A 22,192-nucleotide genomic window follows, 5' to 3' on the forward strand; every position below is an offset into this window, starting at 1 on the left:
ACACCTTAGAGAGTAAAAGTTTTGAGATAAGTAGAAGTAAGACTGAGTACATCCATTACAAGTTTATTCAGTATGAAAAGAGCGAAATTGAGGTAAGACCAGATGAAATTGCGGTGCCAAAATACAAATGATTTAGCTATCTAGACTTGTTGTTTCAAGAGAATGGAATGACAGATAAATGTGTTACTCGTAGGATTGGAATTGGATGGTTGAAATGGAGAAATGCTACTCGGTGCTACGTGATATAAGTATGTCTACCAAGTTGAATGATAAGTTCTATAGAACAACTATAAGACCGAATGTTGGGCTGCTAAAGTTTAACATATCCACAAAATGAGCGTAGCAGAAATACGAATGCTAAGATGGATGTGCGGTCACATAATATTAGATAAAATTAAAAATAAATGCATGCGCGTGAATGTACAAGTAGCACACATTGAAGATAAATGAGAGAAGACAGTTTGAGATGGTTTGGTCATGTTATACATGGACTTACAAATGCACTGATCCATAGGTTTGAAACTACGATGGGGGAAGCTGTTAAAAAAGGATGAGGTATACCTAAAATTACATGAAAGGAGTTATTTTGAAAGACCTAAAAATCCTTAGAATCAATGCATACTTAGCTAAAAATAAGGCACAACAAAAGAGGAAAAACTATATAGGTGATACCTACTAGTTGGGAATATGTTTTAGATTTGGTAAAGAACTTCCATCATTATATAATGGTAAAAAAAGATATATATATATCTTTTTACCATTACTTCATTCTATTTTAATAATGATGATGATATACGTTGAGCCTAATAAAAGGAATGAGGATTCATATCGCCAACATTGACTTGTTTGGAACTGAAGTATAGTAGTTATTATTGTTGTTGAATGGACTTCAAACCCAATGCATATTTTCACACATTAGAATTTTTTAATTTTGTCACCATTTTAATGAATGTGTAAAACAAAAATAAAATAAAAACTTCAACTAGTTATAACATTCGCAAGTTATGATAGGCAGCTGATTGAAATAAATGCTTACATAAGTTATGTTCATGATTTTGGTATAATTTTTATTCTATCTATCATGTTAAATTGTTCATAAATCATGTTGTATTGATAAAACTTGTCTTTTTCAAAAGTTATGCTGGCAAGGCACAACTTTGGTATAAAATGTTCACACGTTCTTCTGGAGGGACAAAACTTGCCTTGTTCAGTAGTTATGTAGGGCGAGTAACTTTGGATGTACAAATTGTTCACAAGTTCTGTTAAATGGATAAAACTTTTCTTGTTCACGGGTTATCTGGGGCAAGATATAATGTCATAACCCAAAATTCCATCAATGGTTATGATGACACCTAATCCATACTGACTAGGTAAGCCAACAATAATAACCAACCAAACCAAGACAATAAAGAACAATCTACTAACAAAACATAGATAAAGCATAAATATGTCTTAACTCCACAATACCAAAACAAGAAAAATCCAACAACTCTTAAAATCTGGTATTACGAAATCATGAGCTTCTAAGATAAAATACAACTGAGTCACAATACAGAGATATTAGTTGGAATAAGATAACAGTATGATAATGAAAAGAAGGTGACTTCAAGGGGTTTGCGGTCGATCAAGCAGCACTACCTTGAGTCTATTATTGGACACTCTCTTGAAATCCACTAATGTCAATACTAGAATCTGAACAAAATATGCAGAAGTATATTTTGAGTATTAAAACAACGTGTACCCAATATCTATCAAGTCTAATCTCGAAGAAGTGATAACGAGATTTTGTAAAAAGCATGATACTCACTTTCTCAACCTGGGCAGTCCATATTAGCATAAAATCACAGAAATAATTTAAAAAAAAAAAGCAAATATAGTAATGAGGTGCAAAGATTAGAAATAGGATAAGCATGCCTCTCAAACAGATAACTAGAACACAATTCTACTGTTAAATCCATATGTAAAGATGATATGCACCAAGTAGCATCTATATGAATGCTTATAAATAATTCTAGGATGATCATGCATGCCCAAGATTTTATTACAACCAATATTCAGCATATCACATGTGCTCCAATAGGATCCAATATGTCCTACGTACCCAACACGATACATGTATCACGTACGCTCATAGGATCAATATAACATAGGTAATCACCCAACTGCGGAGGGATAAATGCATATCCAAGTGTTGCACGAAAATCTTACGTACCATAACATAACAGTATCCCAATAAATATACGATATAAAGCATTATACCATAACAATATCAATATTATAATAACGCACAGTATAAACAATCGTGCCATAACAATATCAGTCTGCCTAGATGTCCAAATATAACATAATCATATCCATTTGTACCAACATCTGTATCTCGAAAGATGTATGCATATGTTCAAGAAATAATCAACAAAATGCACAAAGACATAATAAATAAAGTTGTGAATGTGTGCTCTAGATATAAAGTATGACTACAGTTAAATTAAGTATATCAACAATTTTTAAAATAGTGCATCATGACCAGATAAGATGTCATAACCTAAGACATATTTTCTAGCATGAATAAATAGGCTCACATAGTCATACAATTAAATATAGCATAAGTCAAGAAGAACAAATGACCAAATAAGGCTAAATAAGCCTAAAACTACCCCACTCATGGTATAGTCTTAGTGTACATATATATGTTTTACACCTCGCGTAAACGTCACCCCAATCATGTAGCATGTAATACATAAGTCCAATTTGTAAAATAAAATAAAAAAAAAAAAAACTCTTAATAAGGTTAAACAAGAGACTTACATCCTCCCTGAACCGCTTCAACCCTCAAATACCATTTTTTCTTTGAAATTTTCCTCAAGCTGATCCAAATCTAACCAAACAATACTTAACGGGATCAAATAAAGTCATGAAAACTAATTGCAAGCTTTAATCTTTAATCAAATCTAATAATTAAAAAAATCAACTGGGGCCCACATGGTCAAACCCGAGTTCAAGGTCAAATTTCGTTAACCCATAACCCCATGAGTCCAAATATGTAATTAGTTTCCAAGTCTGAGTTCAAATTGATATTCAAAATCCCAAAATATACTTTCTTAAATTATAGACAAAAAGCCCAAATTTTACTCTTAAACTCCATATTTTAGGTTTAGAAATATATAGGGAATCAAGATATATAATCAAAACCAAGTAAGAATTACTTACCCTCAAGCTTGAAGAAAAAATATCCTAAAAAATTGCCTCCCCCGAAGTCTAGGTCTCAAAATAGTGAAAATGAGCTAAATCTCGACTTAAATGAATCTGCCAGGCATATTCCAGGTGCGACATCTTATATGCAAGTGCGACCTCACATGTGTGAAACCTTGCACCACAAGTGCGCATTGGCCAGCCCTAGCGCTCCTTCGCAGATGTGGACTTATGCCCGCAGGTGCGAGCTCCGTACATGCGGCCTTAGGCTCGCAGGTGCGGCAGCACCAGACACATAAAAAATCTCACTTAGCTCAAAATAATATAAAATCACCCGGAAGTTCACCCGAGCCCCTTGGGACCCCGTCTAATCATCCTAAGTCCTAACAAGTTCGTATATCCTATAAAAACTTGTCGAAAGGCTCAAAAACTAAAAATAACATCAAAATCAAAATCAAGAATCAAACTAAAAATCTCAAACATTTTAAAGTTCAAAATTTCAACTTTCGACTATAAGCGCCGAATCAACCCTGGGCCACCCTCGACCTAAACCAAACATACGTATAAGTTCAAAATTATCATACAACCTACTAGAACCTTCAAAGTACCGAATTGGGGTCGTTTACGTATACTATTAACTTGGTCAACTCCTCTAACCTTAAGCCCAACTTAAGAACTAAGTGTTCTAAATCACTCCTGAACCTCTCAAAAACCAAACCAAACATCCCCACAAGTCATAAATTATTAAGCCAACCTACGGAAAGTCTCAAATAGGGGAATGGGGTTCTAGAACTCAAAATAATCGGTTGGGTCGTTACATTCTCCACCTATAAAATAGACGTCTGTCCTTGAACGTGTTTAAAAATGTACCTGGACTACTGAAAATCTGTGAATATATACTCCGCATATCTGACTCGGTCTCCCAAGCAGCCTCCTCGCTCATAGAAAGGACCTTCATCTAAACGATCTCCTTTGACCTCAACTTCTGAACCTGCCTATCCAAAATAGCTACCAACTCTTCTTCATAGGAAAAATTCTCATCTAGATGTATTGTGCTGAAATCCAAAACATGCGACTTATCTTCATGATACTTCTGAAGGGTAGAAATATGAAATACCAGATATACCCCCGATAAGCTAGGAGGCAACAAGCCTATAAACAACCTTACAAACTCTCTCTAATACTTCAAATGGACCAATAAACCTTGGACTCAACTTGTCCTTCTTCTCAAACCTCATCACGTTTTTCATAGGTGAAACTTTCAATAATACTTTCTCACCTTCCATAAATGTCACATCACGAACCTTCTTGTCTGCATAATTTTTCTGCCTACTCTGAGCTGTTTGAAGTCGTTCTTGAATTAACTTCACCTTCTCCAAAGCATCACTTACCAATATGTGCTAAAAAACTTAGTCACACCGGTCTCAGACCAACCAATAGGGGAATTACACCATCTACCATACAAAGCCTCGTATGGAGTTATGTGAATGCTGGACTAATATCTATTATTGCAAGTAAACTCCGCTAAACGCAAGAACTGACTAAACTCCGCTAAACGCAAGAACTGACCCCAATGACCTCCAAAGTCAATCACACGAGCTCGCAACATGTTCTCAAGAATCTAAATAGTTTGCTCGGACTGACCATCCGTTATGGGTGAAAAGTTGTACTAAGCTCGACCTTTATACCCAACTCCCGTTGTTTGATTTTTTGTTTTTTAAGCCCAACGTCATCTAATCATCGGGAGTTGATGGAGCTGTGCTAAATATTTTTCAGAACATTGCAATCTTATGCATTAGACTGATATAAAAAGAAGTGAAATCAGCTAGACTAATATGAGAACTAATCTCCAAAAATACTAATATTGCATAAAGAAAACTTAGGTATGCATTTACACTAGGGGTGACATACGGGCGGGTCGAATATGGACGGGTCAAAAATGGATAATGTAAAAAACAGGTAAAAATTATCCGACCCGATCCATATTTAATGCGGATAAAAAATGGGTTAACCAGCGGATAATATGGATATCCATATTATCCATAGCTTCTTGAATATAATCACTTTTGGGAGAATTTCAAGTCTCCCAAACTTGAGGAACCCCCAATTTTAGTCTTTACTAATGTAAAAGTTAAACCCATTAGTTATTCATTGGTTATCCACTTGGTTATCCATTTTCTAAGTGGATAATATGATTCTTATCCATATTTGACCCGTTTTTAAAAAATTCATTATCCAATTCATTTTTAATGGACAATATAGGTGAATAACTATTTTTTTAATCATTTTACCACCCCTAATTACACCAAAGGCACAACAATGATCGTAGAAGAAAAGGTTAATATATCAAAAGTGTAAGGCGGCAGTCGCATCAATGATGGAGATAAACCGTTGACCCAAATCATGGTTTAAACTATTAGAAAATGAGAGCTATATATATGATAGTTTATAGGTAATTGCATACAAAGAAGGGCACAAATATATACTCCAATTGATAACAGATAGGTCAATATGAGTCATTCTTTATGTACGACCATAAAGAATTCAAATGGTCCCTTAATCGAGGGCTCTCAATACTTGTGATGAAACTATTTTGGTTAAAATGAGCTTGCGAAGTAATAAATGGCCAAATAACGAACAAAATTTCCATTTTAGTTATTATTTCTGGTCAAAAGGTCATTGATACGTGGCCAAAGCGAACAAAATTTCGATTTCAAGTACTATTCCTACTCAAAAAAGTTAAACGGTACGTGGCCAAAACGCAAAAAGTTTTGGAGAAAAATTTCACACCTCGGCAGCACGGCTCAAGAAGTTTGGTAGTCTAAAGTCAAACTTTAATGGGAGGTCTTTTTTTTTTTTATAAAAAAAATACTAAGTATATATTTGTATTTGAAGCAGATTTTTCTAGCTTTTTCAGAATAAATTTTTAAATAATATTTTGCATAAATCATTTAATCTCTCTTGTAACATTATTGATCTTAAGTAGTAGAATCCGATTCAAGAAGTTAATAACTTTATATCAGAATAACTGTTTTATGTTTCATTATATTTGTTGCAATGATGGACACCTGAGAAAAAACAAAAAAGAAAAAAACAAATAAAAATGGAGTTTAGAAGTGTATTACTAATTTTCTAATGATAAATGTAATCTTTTCTTTATATAAAATATTTTACTTTTCTACTTTGAAATACTTATAAATATTTTCTAAAGAAAATTTGGGGTCTCACAGAAGAGTAGTAGTGTGATGGATAGGATCTTTCCTTCCTTAACACGAGGTATTCGATTCGAGTCTTGGGAATAAAAAAAAATCTTTCTAAGGAGCAGTTCCCACTTTAATGGACTTTACATGGTACGAATTCGAATTAATCAAAGATCGAACATCGAGTAGGAATTAGAAGAAAAAAAATTTGGGGCCCCTAAAATTTTGGGGCCTAAAGCGCGCGCTTTAGTGACTTCACCATCTGGCCGCCCTGCACCTAGAGCAAGTAAATATTTATTCGTACCAGCTTTATATTAGGGATAGGCTGCCTACGTCATACACCTTTGGTGTTTGGCGTGCGGTCCATCCCGGACCCTGCGTGAATGTGAGATGCTTTGTGTACCTGGCTGTCTATTTTTTTTTTTAACCATAAGACAAACTAAGGCTACTAGGGTCCTTTTTTTTTTAATAAATAAAAAAATTAAAAATGAAGTAAAAACATAATATAAGTTGTTTTACCTTTAGGTACTTCTGTTTGATGAACGCTGATAACATTATTTTTCCAATTGGTACATATAGCCATTGTGATCCAATCTCATGTTAGAAAATTGATCATTAGGATGATTTTCTCATTCGGAGTTGGGAATTCTTAGATTAGCTTAGCTTGTGACAATATTAGATTAATAAAAAATAAGAACAAGAAAATGTACAAGCTGTTTCCACTAGACCCTCATGGGGACAAAACAGGCAGATGTTTATACTCTTATATATTGAACAAAGAAAGTGCCAGAACATGAAATAAAACTGAAGTTCGTAAATCGTTTACCCTGGTGATGGCCTGGGGATGTAATTAGGGGAACAAAGAAAGTGTCAAAATATAATTATAATATAAAAAAGAAGAAGCTAATTGATATTAAGTATTTTTTGTATAACTGTATTAATTAGGAGCATGTGCAATAACATATGATAGTTAACAATAGTAAAGAACTAATAATTGTAATGAAAAAAAAATAACATGTGTCGTTTTTATTTATTTATAGAGTGTAAATGCCCGATGCAAGTACGTTTTACCTACTGGGAAACATTCTAGAGTAAGGTTCAGAGCCTTGGGGAGGAAGGCAACTCACTTATGTTTTATCTTCTTTAGTATGAGTAGCTAGATCATTTACTAGTATTATGAACCGAGTAAAGTAAATGGGTGTTCGATTATTTGCCCAATGTTAATTGGATTTGCTATTATCTCATTGAATATATGCTTTATTGTTATAATTGAGTAGGAATTAGGAATGCTTGAATGATAAGAAGGGCCAGACTTCACTCACATTTATAAAACTATGAACCTATTTTGGACAAGAATATCAGTTATGAGAGTTTTTTTGGATAGAAAGACGAAGTTTATCATTCATTAACAAGCATAACCACATAAGGATGATTCCCACAGGGGTTGCCAGTATTCTGCCTATCATAGCTACTAGTACTGAATGATTTAATTGATACTTGAAAATAACTAGCCCTTTAATTGATGTTCAAAATTTGATATAGGAAAAACCCCCTAAAAACCCCGCACAATATTTCCTTCTGAGACTGATGAAAGAGAAGTAGTAGTGTAGTACTGTCAAATTCCACACAAAGGAGAAGCACATTTTAGGTGGCAGTCTATTCAATAAAATGTCAGCAAAACTTTCCTTTCACCAACTGAGCCAAGAGCTGTAACAGCTTACATATTTTTACTCAATCTGCCAGTGTGTTGCCCTTTGCTTGCCTTGCCCTTAGCCAAAACGTAGAATCAAAGTGGAAAGGCCTAATTTATTCTAGTTTAGTGCATAGCATGTCCATCTCAAAATAATATGAATACTCACTCATCCACTGAAGTTGAGTGCAGTGCCAGTGGGGAGCATTACATAATGTTCTATTGGAAACTAGATGGTAGGACAACATTGATGTTCAATCCAGAGGAATAAATACTGATGAAAGCTTCAATAAGTTTTCCCTTTTCAATTTGAGCAAAGACATTGATCACACACAACTATGCCTTATAAAAAGGATTAAGCGGATGTTGCAAATATAATCTGAGTATTTAGCCCAGAGTCGAACCCACAAGGAATTAACCTATCAATTACTCTTGTTAGACTCACTAAATTCTACGTAATCAATTTCCCAAACGTTTTGAATCACAATTGAGGATATTTTTACTAACTATGACTGACTGCAAATAAGTAAATAAAGACTAACTATGATTAAGTTGTAAACAATTAAGAGAAAGATCTAAGGTAGTGATTTTCCCTATTGATGGAATCCCTTCCGGTTATATTTCACATATATTTGCCTAATCGTCTCTATCGATCATGAGCACTCTTACTACCGTAATTCTCTCCCGAGTAATCACGACAATTTACTAGACGCATTCTCCCGAGTTACGCTAGTTGGCTTTTAACACAGCTCACTTTAAATCGCAGTCAAGGCTTCGTTATCCCTAATCCCGCCTTTAAACCCTCGGTTATGGATCCCTCATATATTCTGGAAGTGGTGTTGTTCAACAATTACCTAAATATGCACTCTCTCCTGAGTAATACATACTAAATAGGCACAGCTAATTGAGGATCATATCAATTAACTACAACAAGAATGTAGTTGAACAAATAGAGATTAAACCGGGCAAACTATATTAACATAACAAGAAATTCATCCTTCAATAGGTTCCATCAAAACCTTAGACTAAATATTTAGCTACTCATACTAATGTTTATCATAACAATAGCCAAATTCATCACAAATGGTAAAATACAAAAGGAAGAACTCGATGTTGAATTATCCTCCTTGCCTCTTGCCTTTCCTTGCCTTCAACTAAGTTGTAAAAACCTTCATAATATCCCTTTGGGTGAGCTGGACCTCTTATAGGTTAAGTAGAATTACCCCCGAACTTCCAAGTTTATCCCTGACTTGTATTTTTCCGAACTGGACTAGCTCGGTCGCGCTACTGACCGCACATATGGCATAACATTCTGCCTCGAACTCCTGGGCTAGCACGGTCGCGCTAGTGGGCGCGCTAGTCTGGGTCATCATTTCAGCCCTTCTTTCTCTCTTCTTTCAACGTACTCAGCTCCGAGGGGCTTCCCTTGCTTCAATTTAGCCCCAAATACAGTTCTAAGTCCTCATACGCGTAACTCGCTCCTGTAAAACACGAAACTCACAATTAGAGCCAATTCATCATTATTTAACTATCCTATAACAGTGAAACATAGTCAAGCTGGGACATAAACAGTCGTCAAATTATATGAATCTAGCCTATTATCAACACCCCACACTTAAATCATTGCTAGTCCTCGAGCAATCCCCCACACTCTATAAAGGTTCCTTCACTAAGCTTTTCCCCTAACGTATCACACCAAGAACAAATCACCAAAGTTACGCCTAGTAGTGAACAATCTTTGCCTCAAAAGTCGACTCTCAAGTGCCGTACAATATTCGTACTTACTCAAATTACTCTATACAGAAGTCAAAACTTACATTTCCTTAGTGAATCACATGCCCTCACATCACACAAGAGAGTAGTTTCACAAATAATAATATTAAGAACAATTAGGAACTCAGATAGACAAAATTCGCTCACTCTCAAAAAGAACATTCACATGCCACAAAGATGCACCATAAGCTTGCCCGTAGTGTACTACTCTATTAATCGAGCCCATTCAGTCTAAGATCAATTAGGACTTCACTTGGTTGTAATGTAGGCTAAGGGACGAGTATGATATATTTGATAGTGACTAACCTCCCTAAGCACTTTTAATACAATCACATTAACCTTCAAAACCACACTTATGTCAACCAGACATTCCACCGCATTTTTATTTATACCATCTCACTCCATTAGGTGCAATTGTATCAAATCACCACTTATCAACTACTACATTTACTCATTTTTTTCCCCTCTTTTTTCCCCTTTTTTCCCCTTCTTTTTAAGTGGTGCTTATTCTTTTACTTTTCCAAAAACTGCACCTTTCCTCTATTTCATCGGTTCCACTCAAAACTAAACCACCACCCCACACTTTAACTTTTGCATATTTCAAGACCATTCAAGTGCTCATGGGAGGTAAAAGGGTTCAAACAGATGGGCCATTCAAACAATTGGGTAAGGTTCGCAATGTGGTTGCCAAAGAAACAGGCTTATAGGCTCAACGGGGTTGGCTACGATGTATTACATTTAGGTGAGTCTACTTTATATATCTGGCTTAACAAAGAAATGCCTATATCACTTCTAAGACTGAATAAAGCTAATATTTCGTTTTGCAAACACACGGGGCAAGTTCTAGGCATCAAATGTAGAGCATAGAATACAGTACAACTCACACAGACATGGCACATGACTCACTCCAGATTGGCTTATCAAGACACTCTCATTTGAGTATTCAAGTCAGTTACAAAAATACAATTTAAGGCACTTTAACAAGAATCAACCACTGAGACTAAGCGTTACACTCTAGTATCTACTGTGTTCAGGTGTATCAACGCCAAGGGTTTCTTTTTCTATTTCAGCTCGTAGCCCATCAATACTAACTAAAAACTAAAAACAAAATAAACAAAAACTAACTACACCCGGTTCAAGCAAAAACCCCTGAAAAAGAACTGTGTCCCAAAGAAAAACCAAGGGGGAGTTACTACACTACCTAAAACAAAAAAAAATCTTTTTCGTATTTTTATTAGACTTACTTCCCTCAAGAAAACTATCTAAAAGATCTGTCATCAGGAAGAGTCCCCATATTCCTTTTTTTTAGATTTTTACGTCGACTTAGACCCTCAAGAACCCCGTCGAAAGAGATCCGTCGTCGGGACAAGTCAGCTTACCTACTTTAAACTTACCTAATTTGACTATTACTCAAACCACCAAAAACAATCAAGAAAAAAATAAAGAAACATCAAATAGTCAACTTGTTACATATACATACATACATTGAAGTATCCCCCACCCACACTTAAAAGGAAGACATGTCCTCATGGCATACAAAATAAAGAACAGTGAGGTAAAGGAACTTCCCTGAAAGATCACTCTTGATCGGAGACCGTGTTTGGGTTCAAATTGCAAGCACGACCCAGAGCTCTCAACCAGCCCAATATTTTCTTCTCCGATTTCACCTGCCGGTCAGCCACCGCGTCAACACGTGTACCAAAGTCAGCGACCGAGGTACGCAATCCAGCCACCTCCTGCTCCAAAGCTATGAACCGGGTAACCCGAGCAGCTCCAGATGGTGCTGCAGACCCAGATGGCGCTGCAGCTGCTGCAATTTGCTCATGAGCCTGTGGCTCGGCTCCCACATCCTCCTGCTCAGCCTCCTCATCCTCAGAGCCATCAGATTCACGACTAGCATCACCACCTGCTGCCACCAGCTCCTTACCAGTAGTGACCTTGTTTGCTCAGAACTTGTGGTCTCTTGGTACTCTCCCATCCACATCTAGATTTTCCGGCACCCGTGCTGCCCGGCAAAGTTTAGTAACCAAGGAACGGAAGAATAACCGATACCTTTTCACCGGACAATGGGTGAACATCTCCTCATGAATCCCTTTGGCCACGTCAAAGTTGTGACCATTAATAAAACACCAAATCAGAGCCACACGAGGACCATTCACCTCCGTAGTGTTGGAACACGGTATCAGGCGTTTGTTGATAACATAAAACCAACACTTCTCTTCAAAGGTTAGCACCGAGGAGTGAAACTTTTGACCATACTTCATCCAGACAATATCCTTTCCGGGTACACAGATTGTTTCAAAGAACCTCGCCCACTGTGTGTGAGATATGTCATACCGCTCATAATAGTCATCATATGGATCCACAGGAGGGGGCAGCTGGTACATCGTCCGTATAGCCTCAACAAAGGCATCCACTGCCTTTCTGCGCATAGTTATTATGCCATTCACATGCTCTTTCACATTGGCATAAAACTCGCGGACAACCATCACATTCCCCTTGCCCGGCTCGTCAATGAAGGTTTGTAACCCCCGCCTTACCAGCTCCGTATACATGTGAGGGCAACCCAACTGGACCGACCCTATATCTATGCCCTTTTTTGGTATCGGCTTCTTAGGGGCCTTATCCGCAAAACGGTCTTGAGCCTTGGCAGATACAAACCTGCTACTATCAAAGGGACGAGCCGAAGCTGACCCGTGCACCCTGGATGATCCCGCTTGACTGCTGGAAGAGGCACCTGTGGTGCGGCGTTTCCTAGATGGAGCCATAGTACTTGGAAAAAGGAATAACATTAGCACATCCAAAAAAAAAAACTGTGACGCAATGCGGTTACTCAGACTTCACGCGCACAATTAGTCACAATGACTCAATTATATTCAGTGAGGCATTTAAACAAACACCTTATGGGCATTATATACTCACACCCCATTTCAAACATGTTACAACCCCAATACCACCACAATGTCCCCAAAATCACATACGAATTCAAGCTACAACTTCACCAACCTTACCACCCACAATTACTACAACATATGCTACAAATTTCGACTAAGAAAAGAAAAGAAGAAGCTACTACATAAATAAGACAAGAAAAACGAAAATCTGAAAAAAAGAAGAAAATATTGGCACAAAGAAATCATACCTGTAGTGAGAGAATGTGGGGAGAAGTGAAGAAGAGTAGGGGAGAGCATGGCTTGAAACTTGGGGAAGGTGGGTTGGGAATTTGAAGAAAAAGGGGAGTTGAAGAAGATGGAATTTTTGAAGAAGAGAGGGGTTAGGGTTGGGGGGTCTTTTGGTTAGCTTTGGGAGTTGGGGGAATCTGGGGTTGAAGAGGGGGAAGGGGAGGGGGGGAATTAAACTAAAGTAAAAGAAATTAAACTAAAAACTAAAAAAACTATTATTATTAAGTTAAGGGCAAAAAAACGCGTCAGATAGGCGGGACTAGCGCGGTCGTAGCGCGGAAAGCGCGACTACGCTAGTCCAGACAGAACACTTGGCCATATGCACGGTCACTAGCACGGCCACTAGCGCGGTCACAAGCGTAATCAGTAGCGCGGTCGTGCTAGTGCTTGGAAGCTGAGGCAGAACACTTGCCCATATGCGCGGCCTGTAGCGCGGTGGGTAGCGGCGCGCTCCTGGGCACGAATCTTTTCACTTTTTTCACATGTTCTTTCCGCTTCCGATGGACTTGTCACCTGCCCAAGCTCACCTGCATTGGTTAGTACTTCCCAAACTCAAAATTAACAACTACTACTATCATTGTGTTGCCTCCCAACCAGCTCCTTAGTTAATGTCGTGGCACGACGCAGATAAGCGCATTTAAGGCTCGCTCGACCTCTGAGGTTCAGTCAGGTGGATCTATGACACTTCCTTTGGTTTATTCATGCCCACATATAGTTTCAATATCTGCCCATTGACTCTAAACGTATGAGAGTATTTCTCTAAGGCAATCTCTACAGCCCCTGAAGGGAATACTTTGACCACTCGAAATGGGTTAGACCATCGTGACTTGAGCTTACCCGGAAATAGCCTTAATCTTGAGTTATAGAGCAATACCATGTCCCCGGGGTTGAAATATCGCTCAACGATGTTCTTGTCGTGCAACCTCTTCATTCTTTCCTTGTACAACCTTGTGCTCTCAAAAGCAAGATATCGGAACTCGTCGAGCTCATGCAATTCTGTGACTCTCGTTGTGGCCGCAACCTCAATGTCTAGATTCAGTTGTTGCATTGCCCACCAAGCTCTATGTTCAAGTTCTACTGGCAAGTGGCAGGCCTTCCCGAACACCAACTTATATGGCGACATACCAATTGTTGTTTTAAACGCAGTTCTGTAGGCCTAGAGTGCATCATCTAACTTTTTCGCTCAATCAGTTCTTGTGGCGTTCACAGTTTTGGTCAATACACTCTTTATCTCTCTATTAGACACTTTGACCTGTCCACTGGTTTGAGGATGATATGGTATTTCCACCTTGTGGCGCACATCATACTTCGCTAGCAACTTCTCGAAAGCTCGAATGCAAAAGTGAGTGCCCCCGTCACTAATAATAGCTCTCGGGGTCCCAAAATGGGTGAATATGTTCTTCTTTAAAAAGCCCACCACCACTCTTGCATCATTAATGGGAAGAGTTGTAGTTTCCACCCATTTGGACATGTAATCTACAGCAATAAGTATGTACTTATTGCCAAAGGAGTTGACAAAGGGGCCCATGAAGTCTATCCCCCAGATATCGAACACTTCAACCTCTTGAATTGGGTTCATGGGCATCTCATGGCGACGGGAAATGTTCCCGGCTGACATTCATTTCAGCCCTTCACCCATTGATGTGTATCCTTAAACACTGTTGGCTAGAAGAACCCGGCTTCTAGCACTTTCGCTGCCGTCCTGACTCCTCCAAAATGCCCTCCATACGCCGATGCGTGACATGCCTGCAAAACTGAAGATTGTTCTATCTCGGGGACACACCTCCGGATCATGTTCTCAACACATATTCGAAACAGATAAGGTTCATCCTAATAATACATGTGGCAGTCACGATAAAACCTTTTCTTTTGCATAGAGGAAAGGTCATAGGGAACTATACCGCTTGCCAGGTAATTTGCAAATTCTGCATACCATGGTACTTCCTCAAGACTTGTAGCGAGTAGCTGCTCGTCTAGAAAGGTTTCCAGAATATCTTCAAACTCAACTGAGTTTTCAGCTCCTTCAAGTCGTGATAAATGATCAGCTACTTGGTTTTCTGTGCCCTTACTGTCACGAATTTCAAGGTCGAACTCTTGCAGTAACAACACCCAACGAATCAGGCGCGGTTTGGACTCCTTCTTCTCAATCAAGTACCTGAGAGCTACATGATTAGTATATACAATTACCTTAGAGCCAATCAGGTATGATCTGAACTTGTCGAATGCAAACACCACAGCCAGCATCTCCTTTTCAGTCACAGTGTAGTTCAGCTTTGCTCCACTCAGCGTTCTACTGGCATAGTAGATTGGGTGCATTAGCTTGTCTTTCCGCTGTCCCAGCACTGCCCCCACTGCATAGTCACTGGCGTCACACATGAGTTCGAATGGTTGCTCCCAGTCGAGGGCGACAATGATGGGTGCTATGACTAGCCTCTTTTTCAACTCCTCGAATGCTACCCTGCAATCATCAGAAAAAAAGAAGGGGTGATTTTTTTCTAACAACTTACAGAGAGGGTTGGCAATTTTTGAGAAGTCTCTTATGAATCTCCGGTAAAAACCGACATGCCCGAGGATGCTCCTGATTGCCTTGACTGAAGTGGGAGGTGGCAACTTTGCTATCACGCCAACTTTAGCACGATCCACCTCGATTTCCTTGCTCGATACCCGGTGTCCCAAGAGTATGCCCTTTTGTACCATGAAATGCCACTTCTCCCAATTAAGTACCAAGTTAGTCTCAATACATCTTTTCAGCACACGGGTCAGATTTATAAGGCACTCATCGAATGAGTTTCCCACCACTGAGAAATCATCCATGAACACCTCCATTATGTCTTCGATCATGTCAGTGAATATGGCCATCATGCACCTTTGGAATGTGGCGGGTGCATTGCATAGGCCAAAGGGCATCCTCCAAAAGCATAAATGCCATATGGGCAAGTGAAGGAGGTCTTCTCTCTGTCCTCTGGTGCAATGGAAATTTGATTGTACCCTGAGTACCCATCCAGAAAACAGAAGTGAGACCTCTCTGCTAATCTGTCTAGCATCTGATCAATGAAGGGAAGTGGAAAGTGGTCTTTCCGGATGGCCAGATTTAATTTTCTGTAGTCCATGCAAATTCTCCAGCCTGTGACGGTTCTTGTAGAGATCAGCTCATTGTTATCATTTTTGACCACCGTCATGCCACCCTTCTAAGGAACACACTACACCGGGCTAACCCAATTGCTGTCAGAGATTGGAAAAATGATTCCCTCATCCAACCACTTAATCACTTCTTTCTTCACCACTTACTTCATGTTGGGGTTCAGCTTTCTTTGGTGCTCCCTGAAAGGTTTGTGTCCCTTTTCCAGCAGAATTTTATGCATACAATATGCCGGGCTGATCCCCTTAATGTCTGTCATGGTCCACCCAATGGTAGCCTTGCACTCCTTGAGTACTTGCAAAAGTTGTTGTTCCTGCACATCAAACAAAATAGATGAGATAATAATATGTAATGTGGAGTTAGGTCCTAGAAACTCATACCTGAGATGGGCGGGCAGTGGCTTCAATTCCAGCTTTGGTGGTTCTTCTATGGATGACTTGGCTGGAGGAGTTTCTCTATTTTCTAAGTGTAGATGCTCGAATTCAAGAGTTCTATCCCAAAACCCTCTGCCCTCTAAAGCCAACACCCATTCTGCCAATTCTTCCCCATTCACCTCATCTAAATTTACCAGACATGCAGCAAGAGGGTCCTCAATAGTCAACGTTTCATCATCAGCTTCTACGATTACATCCACGACATCAATACGAGATCAATTGACGAATTCACTCGGTCGCCTCATAGATTTCTGCACATTGAATGTTATCTCCTCATCGTTCAATCTCATATTGAGCTCCCCAGTTTTATAATCAATGAGAGCTCTCCCCATGGCCAAGAACGACCTTCCCAAAATTATGGGAATTTCTTCATCCACCTTGCAATCTAGAATCACAAAATCTGCAGGGAACACAAATTTCCCTAGCTGAATCAATACATCATCAAGGATCCCAGAGGGTCTTTTCACGGTCCTGTCAGCTAGCTGCAACAACATAGATGTGGGTCTAGCTCTTCCGATCCCCAACCTCTTATAAATCGCCAGGGGCATAAGATTTATGCTAGCCCCCAAGTCACAAAGTGCCTTGGCAAAAACAAAGTTACCAATGGTGCATGAAATCGTGAAACTCCCTGGGTCAGACAACTTCTCAGCAACTGGTCTAGTCACCACAACACTGCAGGTCTGAGTAAGAGTCATTGTGGCCAGGTCTTGGAAATCAAATTTTCTGGACATCAAGCCTTTCATCATTTTTGCATAACCAGGCATCTCCTTCAACGCATCAATCAATGGAATATTCACCTGGATTTGTTTCAGCATGTCCAAAAATTTCTTGTATTGTTCCTCTTTCTGGTATTTGGCTAGCCTCTGTGGGAATGGTGCTGGAGGTCTCTTCTTCCCAATGATTTGGGTATTTTCTTTGTCAGACACCACCTCAACTACCGGTTCCTAGGCTGTCTCAGTTTCTTTCTCAGCCTCAATCTGTGCGTTATGTTCTTCCTGGGCAGGCTGCACTATCACCTCTGTTAGTTTCGTTGAATCATCTAGCTCAATGGGCACTGGTACGAGTGTCTCAGCCTGTCTGCTTTCTCGGGCCCTCTCTTGCTCCAAGTCTAATACTCTGCCATTACGTAGACTCACTGCCATCAGCTACTTCGGGCCTTGATCTTTTGGATTTACTTGCATGTCTGCAGGCAGTTGTCCGCCGCTTAAGCTTTTCTCAAGCACTTCTACAAGGGATAAGTGTTAGGATATACTATAAACTATGCGTATTGTTATAGTATTCTTTATAGAACAATTGTTTATTTATTTATTCAATTCAATAAAGTTTTATTTTAAATAGATCATGTATTTGTTTGTGTGTCCGTTGCTTATATAGTAGATGATTTAGTGTATAGAGTTTAGCTTATACACGAAAGATTAAATCATCGGTTCTTATAAGTCATAAAGTTTATGTTCACAAACTAATGATGGAATTGGACAAGCCATTGGAATGGTTCTAGCACAAGATTAAATATAATTTATCTTGATTATGAGAATGGTCTAATTCCAACTTCTTGTGCTAGTACATTTTGTATGTATTGAACGGATCAAGTAGAGATAGGTATTTTATACTGACTTAATAAAATAATTTCTCTAGTTCATTCAATATACTTATACTCTTAATCTTGATATAATTATTATTAGTTGTGTATATCATTTATTGTTTTGATTTATTAAAAGGCGAGATTCTTTCGTGGGTCAATAAGCCTGGTAAGTTGGACAATAATAACATACATTGGCGAAGTAAGAATTAGTTGATAGAATCCATGTCTCGATTTTTTGAGATTGATGATACTCCTGTATGAAAGCTTATAAGTTTTCATGTGTAAATCCGGTCGGTAGATTTTGTGTCCGGCACATGAAATAAGTTAAGTAAAAGTCTAAAGGAAGTGATCAATAAATTAAATTGTCAGTAATTTAATTTGATTGGTTAGTATCTAAATCTTCGCATGGGGAGTTAAATAAGGTTTTATGGAAGAATTTCGAAATTGAACTAAGGAGTGCAATTATGAATTTTTAGTGGAATAATTCGTAATTTATTATGGTAGAAATTAATTTCAAAATTTCGAAATTAATTCCATAATAGGAAGCCTTGTTAATTAAATTATGTGATCCCTACTGTGTCTGAATAATAGGAAATAAAAGAAACCTTTCCTTAGTGGAAGAAGAGAACCTAACAGGTTTTAGAAAAGGGGTTTGACCTAAAAAACGTAGCTATAATACATGGTATATAACTGGCCGTTTTTTGCACTGAAAAACAACACGTTTTTCTTCCTTGAATTTCGCCCACCCGAAGTTCTCTATTTCCGATTTTTATTTGGGTAACACAATAGAAGGCTGTGGAAGGTTGCTGAGGTCTTGCAATTCAGGAACTGGAGAAGGATATCGATTTGCTTTGTTCACGCTTCAAGAGGTAACTCGTATAATCTCCGTATGTGCTAATTGTTTAATTTACACGTGAATACGATACTGTGATTGCTTCCGCTACGATATATAATCAAACAATAAGCAAAAACATACTATTAAAAAAGTTGAGGTTATGCTAAAATCTATGTTGCTCGGACTCTCCAAAAATGTTGCCGCACTCGGATCCTCCAAAAATACAATACTTTCGGAGAATCCGACACGCACCCGCACCCGACGACATTTCTTTAAGAGTCCACACAGTATAGGCTAAAACAATCATTCATGTCATACCGGAAGTGATTGGAGACTAGAAGCAGGGGAATAGAGCGACTAATAACTTTCGCGATGGAAATAAATAACGCAAGGCAGTCTGGAATATTAGCATAGAAAAACAATTAATAAACTGGCAAACAGAAGACTCGAATATTAATAAACACCTTAATTTGGAGAATCATTTACCTTAATAATACCACCAATGAGTTCACTATCAACTCATACAATGGGTTTGAGCAATCTTTGGCCACTCCTCTCACTTCCTCAATTTCAAGATGCAGTTTTAGCAGTGGACGAGGGTAGCCCTTTTCCTAGAAGAGATTGGAGCACAGGGTAATGCTCGAGTTGTACACCACTGACGGAGAAAGGGTTTTTTAATTCGAATTGTAACTTCTCAATTAAGCAAGGCAGTTCCAGACTCATAAGCGGAGAAATCATTTTGCATCAAATTCCTGCAAATTAAATGATAATAGAAAAGTTGTTCTTCCTTAGCTGTAAAACCATTCAAGAGCTGATAATTCCCATAACATATATACAAAACTAAAAAGAGCTGTCATACTTTATAAGATTGTCTGGTGACATGCATATAAAACTAAACAAGACTAAGCTCTGGCTGATATACCTTTGTATTGTACTGCATATCACCAGGAGTACAACATATCTTCATGCTTATCAAGCTCCAAATGACAAGGTTAATATTCGTCCCACGCTTAGGCTAAAAGCAAATACGGAAATGCAAAACAACAGAAGAATTAGCATGAAAAGGGATTCATGCTTTTGCTGTGTTACTGATAAAATCCTGGCAATGGAAGTATACTTATTTTCTTAGACTTTGGATGCTTATCTGCTCTTTTCTATTTCTTTTTTTCTTTTGGAATTTAACTTCTATATGTAGATTTAAGATAAAGCTATATGTTTGACAATGAGAAAAACATTATTCCTATCCTGGGAAAATAATGGAATGTCATTAAGGGCAAAGAGATAAATACATCATTCTAACATACCACCAAGTTTATGTCTTTCTAGTTTCTACTGGAAATGAAACTTCAAGCACTAGGATGAATCATTCTTTTTAATCAAGAGAGTGAAGAATAGCATGCCTTACTCATTCATTAGGAGATACTTCAAGCAAAATGTTTCCATTCTGTCAAACACTGCTCACGGATTTGTTATGATATTTTGGAAGAAAACCTGAAAGTAGTGCAATCAAGTAAAATTTATTAAGCTGAGGAATTTGGCAAGGAAAATGAATGTTAATAGAGCCAAGCCTCAGACTAGCTACCATCAAATCTATATGCTAACTAATCCACTATAAACAAAGAATTACCTGGAGCAATATATAAACAGTGCAATGTAAGCTTAATGTCACACTCAGCTATAACAAAACTGCAGACCTATTTTAAGCTGAAAAAAAAAATAGTAATTTCTGGTAGTTAATAGCACTGGATGATAAAAATGACTAGTCTTTTTAATTGATGTTGGAAAAACACAGAGGAAGTGACTCTTATAGAAAAGTTTGCTCAAAATTTCCTTCTCAGACAGATGAAAGAGAAGTAGTACCTCTCTTCACTTACAATTTGCTGGTAGACCACAGTTGAGGTGATTGTCTATTCAATAGAGAATGTTAGCACAACTTTACTTTCACCAAATGAGCCAAGAGCTCTAATAGCTTATATATTTTTACCAAAATCCTGACAAAGAAAGAAAAAAATTGCTAAGTTGATATCCCAAAATCATACATAATCGCCTATATAGTGCTGATGCTTTTAGTTGTAAAATTATTGGGAAGCAAACTTTTTAAATTTTTTATAGATAGGTAACAAAATTTATGTCGCGCACACCTTTGATTCTATTAGAGCTTTGCATTCAAGAGTGCATGTACGTAACTCTAAACCATATCCTCCTTTCTCAACTCCCTGATAAAGGGAAAAAACAAGAATACATAAATTGCGATTGAGATGAAAGTTCAAGCAATGCATGAACTAAAAATCTTCAAGAGATATAACAAGAATACATGAATTAAAATTGAGATTAATCTCCAAAAGACAACAAACATCTGGCTGACATATATGCATATGGTAAAAGATTACTAGTTCATTAATATTATATTAATCTATCAAGTTTCTGGAGCAAATTATTTCAATTCTATCTGTATTAGATTCTTTTTACAATGTTTCAATGAGATTATAAAGATTTTATCACCTTGACTTTGGCATGATCTAACATTAAATTCATCCCGATCTGAAGATGATTCCTTGGCTTCATAGTGGAGATAGAAGCTACGCACTGCTCAACAGGATTTAACAAAGGAAAAGAATTTACAAACAAGCAAAGAGAAAAAATGAAAAATAAAAAGCTACTCAAGAAGAGGATTTTCTAGGCAACACCTATTTTCATTTGGGAGATGGAAGGAAGATAAGCATTGGCATGATGCTTGGGTGGGTCATTCCCTTCTCAAACAACAGTTCCCTGACCTCTTTGCTTTGGCTTCCAATCAGATAGCTCTTGTTGCTGATTATTACTCCAATCATGGGTGGAATTTAGACTTTTGAAGGAACTGCAATGACTGGGAACAGCATAGTGTGTGCTTGTGCTGAAAGGGTGCAGAAGAAGTTTTTTTCTGTTAAGTCATGCTACTCCATCCTTCAAAGGAAAATTCCATCGCCGTCTCATCTTGGCCTTGGAAACAAATTTGGAAAAGCTGTGCACCATACAGAACACAATGCTTCAGTAGGTTGGTCGGAAGAAATGCTTGTCTCAGGTTCGGCTTACAATGCAACTTACAGATAGAGGATTGATCATATGCAGCAGGTATCCTCTCTGTGAAGTGGACCAGGAAAATCAAATGCTTGTTGCTGGTCATTCATA

General features: G+C 38.0%; 2 protein-coding genes across 20 annotated transcripts in view; both read right to left on the reverse strand.

Moving 5' to 3' along the window:
- Window positions 1-1,676: 1,676 nt before the first annotated feature.
- LOC104217280 (putative disease resistance RPP13-like protein 1) overlaps window positions 1,677-22,192 on the reverse strand; it is a 28,997-nt gene continuing 8,481 nt past the window's right edge. For 6 of the 19 annotated variants that reach the window (XM_009767480.2, XM_070156250.1, XM_070156259.1 and 3 more), the window contains 9 exons: window positions 21,712-22,144; window positions 21,527-21,610; window positions 21,166-21,240; window positions 20,885-21,015; window positions 20,652-20,728; window positions 20,430-20,515; window positions 19,947-20,039; window positions 19,511-19,776; window positions 9,032-9,560 (listed from right to left, as the gene is read on the reverse strand). The gene's annotated coding sequence lies outside the window, so the exon portion shown is untranslated. Of the gene's footprint in view, window positions 1,693-2,805; window positions 2,876-9,031; window positions 9,561-16,322; window positions 17,833-19,510; window positions 19,777-19,946; window positions 20,040-20,424; window positions 20,516-20,651; window positions 20,729-20,884; window positions 21,016-21,165; window positions 21,241-21,526; window positions 21,611-21,711; window positions 22,180-22,192 lie in introns of those variants that run through there. The other 13 variants (XM_070156254.1, XM_070156255.1, XM_009767475.2 and 10 more) reach the window with 13 other exon arrangements.
- LOC138877350 (uncharacterized) lies at window positions 13,711-14,157 on the reverse strand. The gene has a single exon (XM_070156954.1). The coding sequence runs from the start codon at window positions 14,155-14,157 to the stop codon at window positions 13,711-13,713; it is 447 nt and encodes a 148-aa protein (XP_070013055.1).

Source organism: Nicotiana sylvestris, chromosome 9 (assembly GCF_000393655.2).
Source record: "Nicotiana sylvestris chromosome 9, ASM39365v2, whole genome shotgun sequence".
Lineage (NCBI taxonomy): Eukaryota > Viridiplantae > Streptophyta > Magnoliopsida > Solanales > Solanaceae > Nicotiana > Nicotiana sylvestris.

Excerpts from the sequence above, each read along its gene's own strand:
- LOC138877350 (XM_070156954.1), bottom strand. The coding sequence starts at position 14,157 with ATGTCGCCATATAAGTTGGTGTTCGGGAAGGCCTGCCACTTGCCAGTA.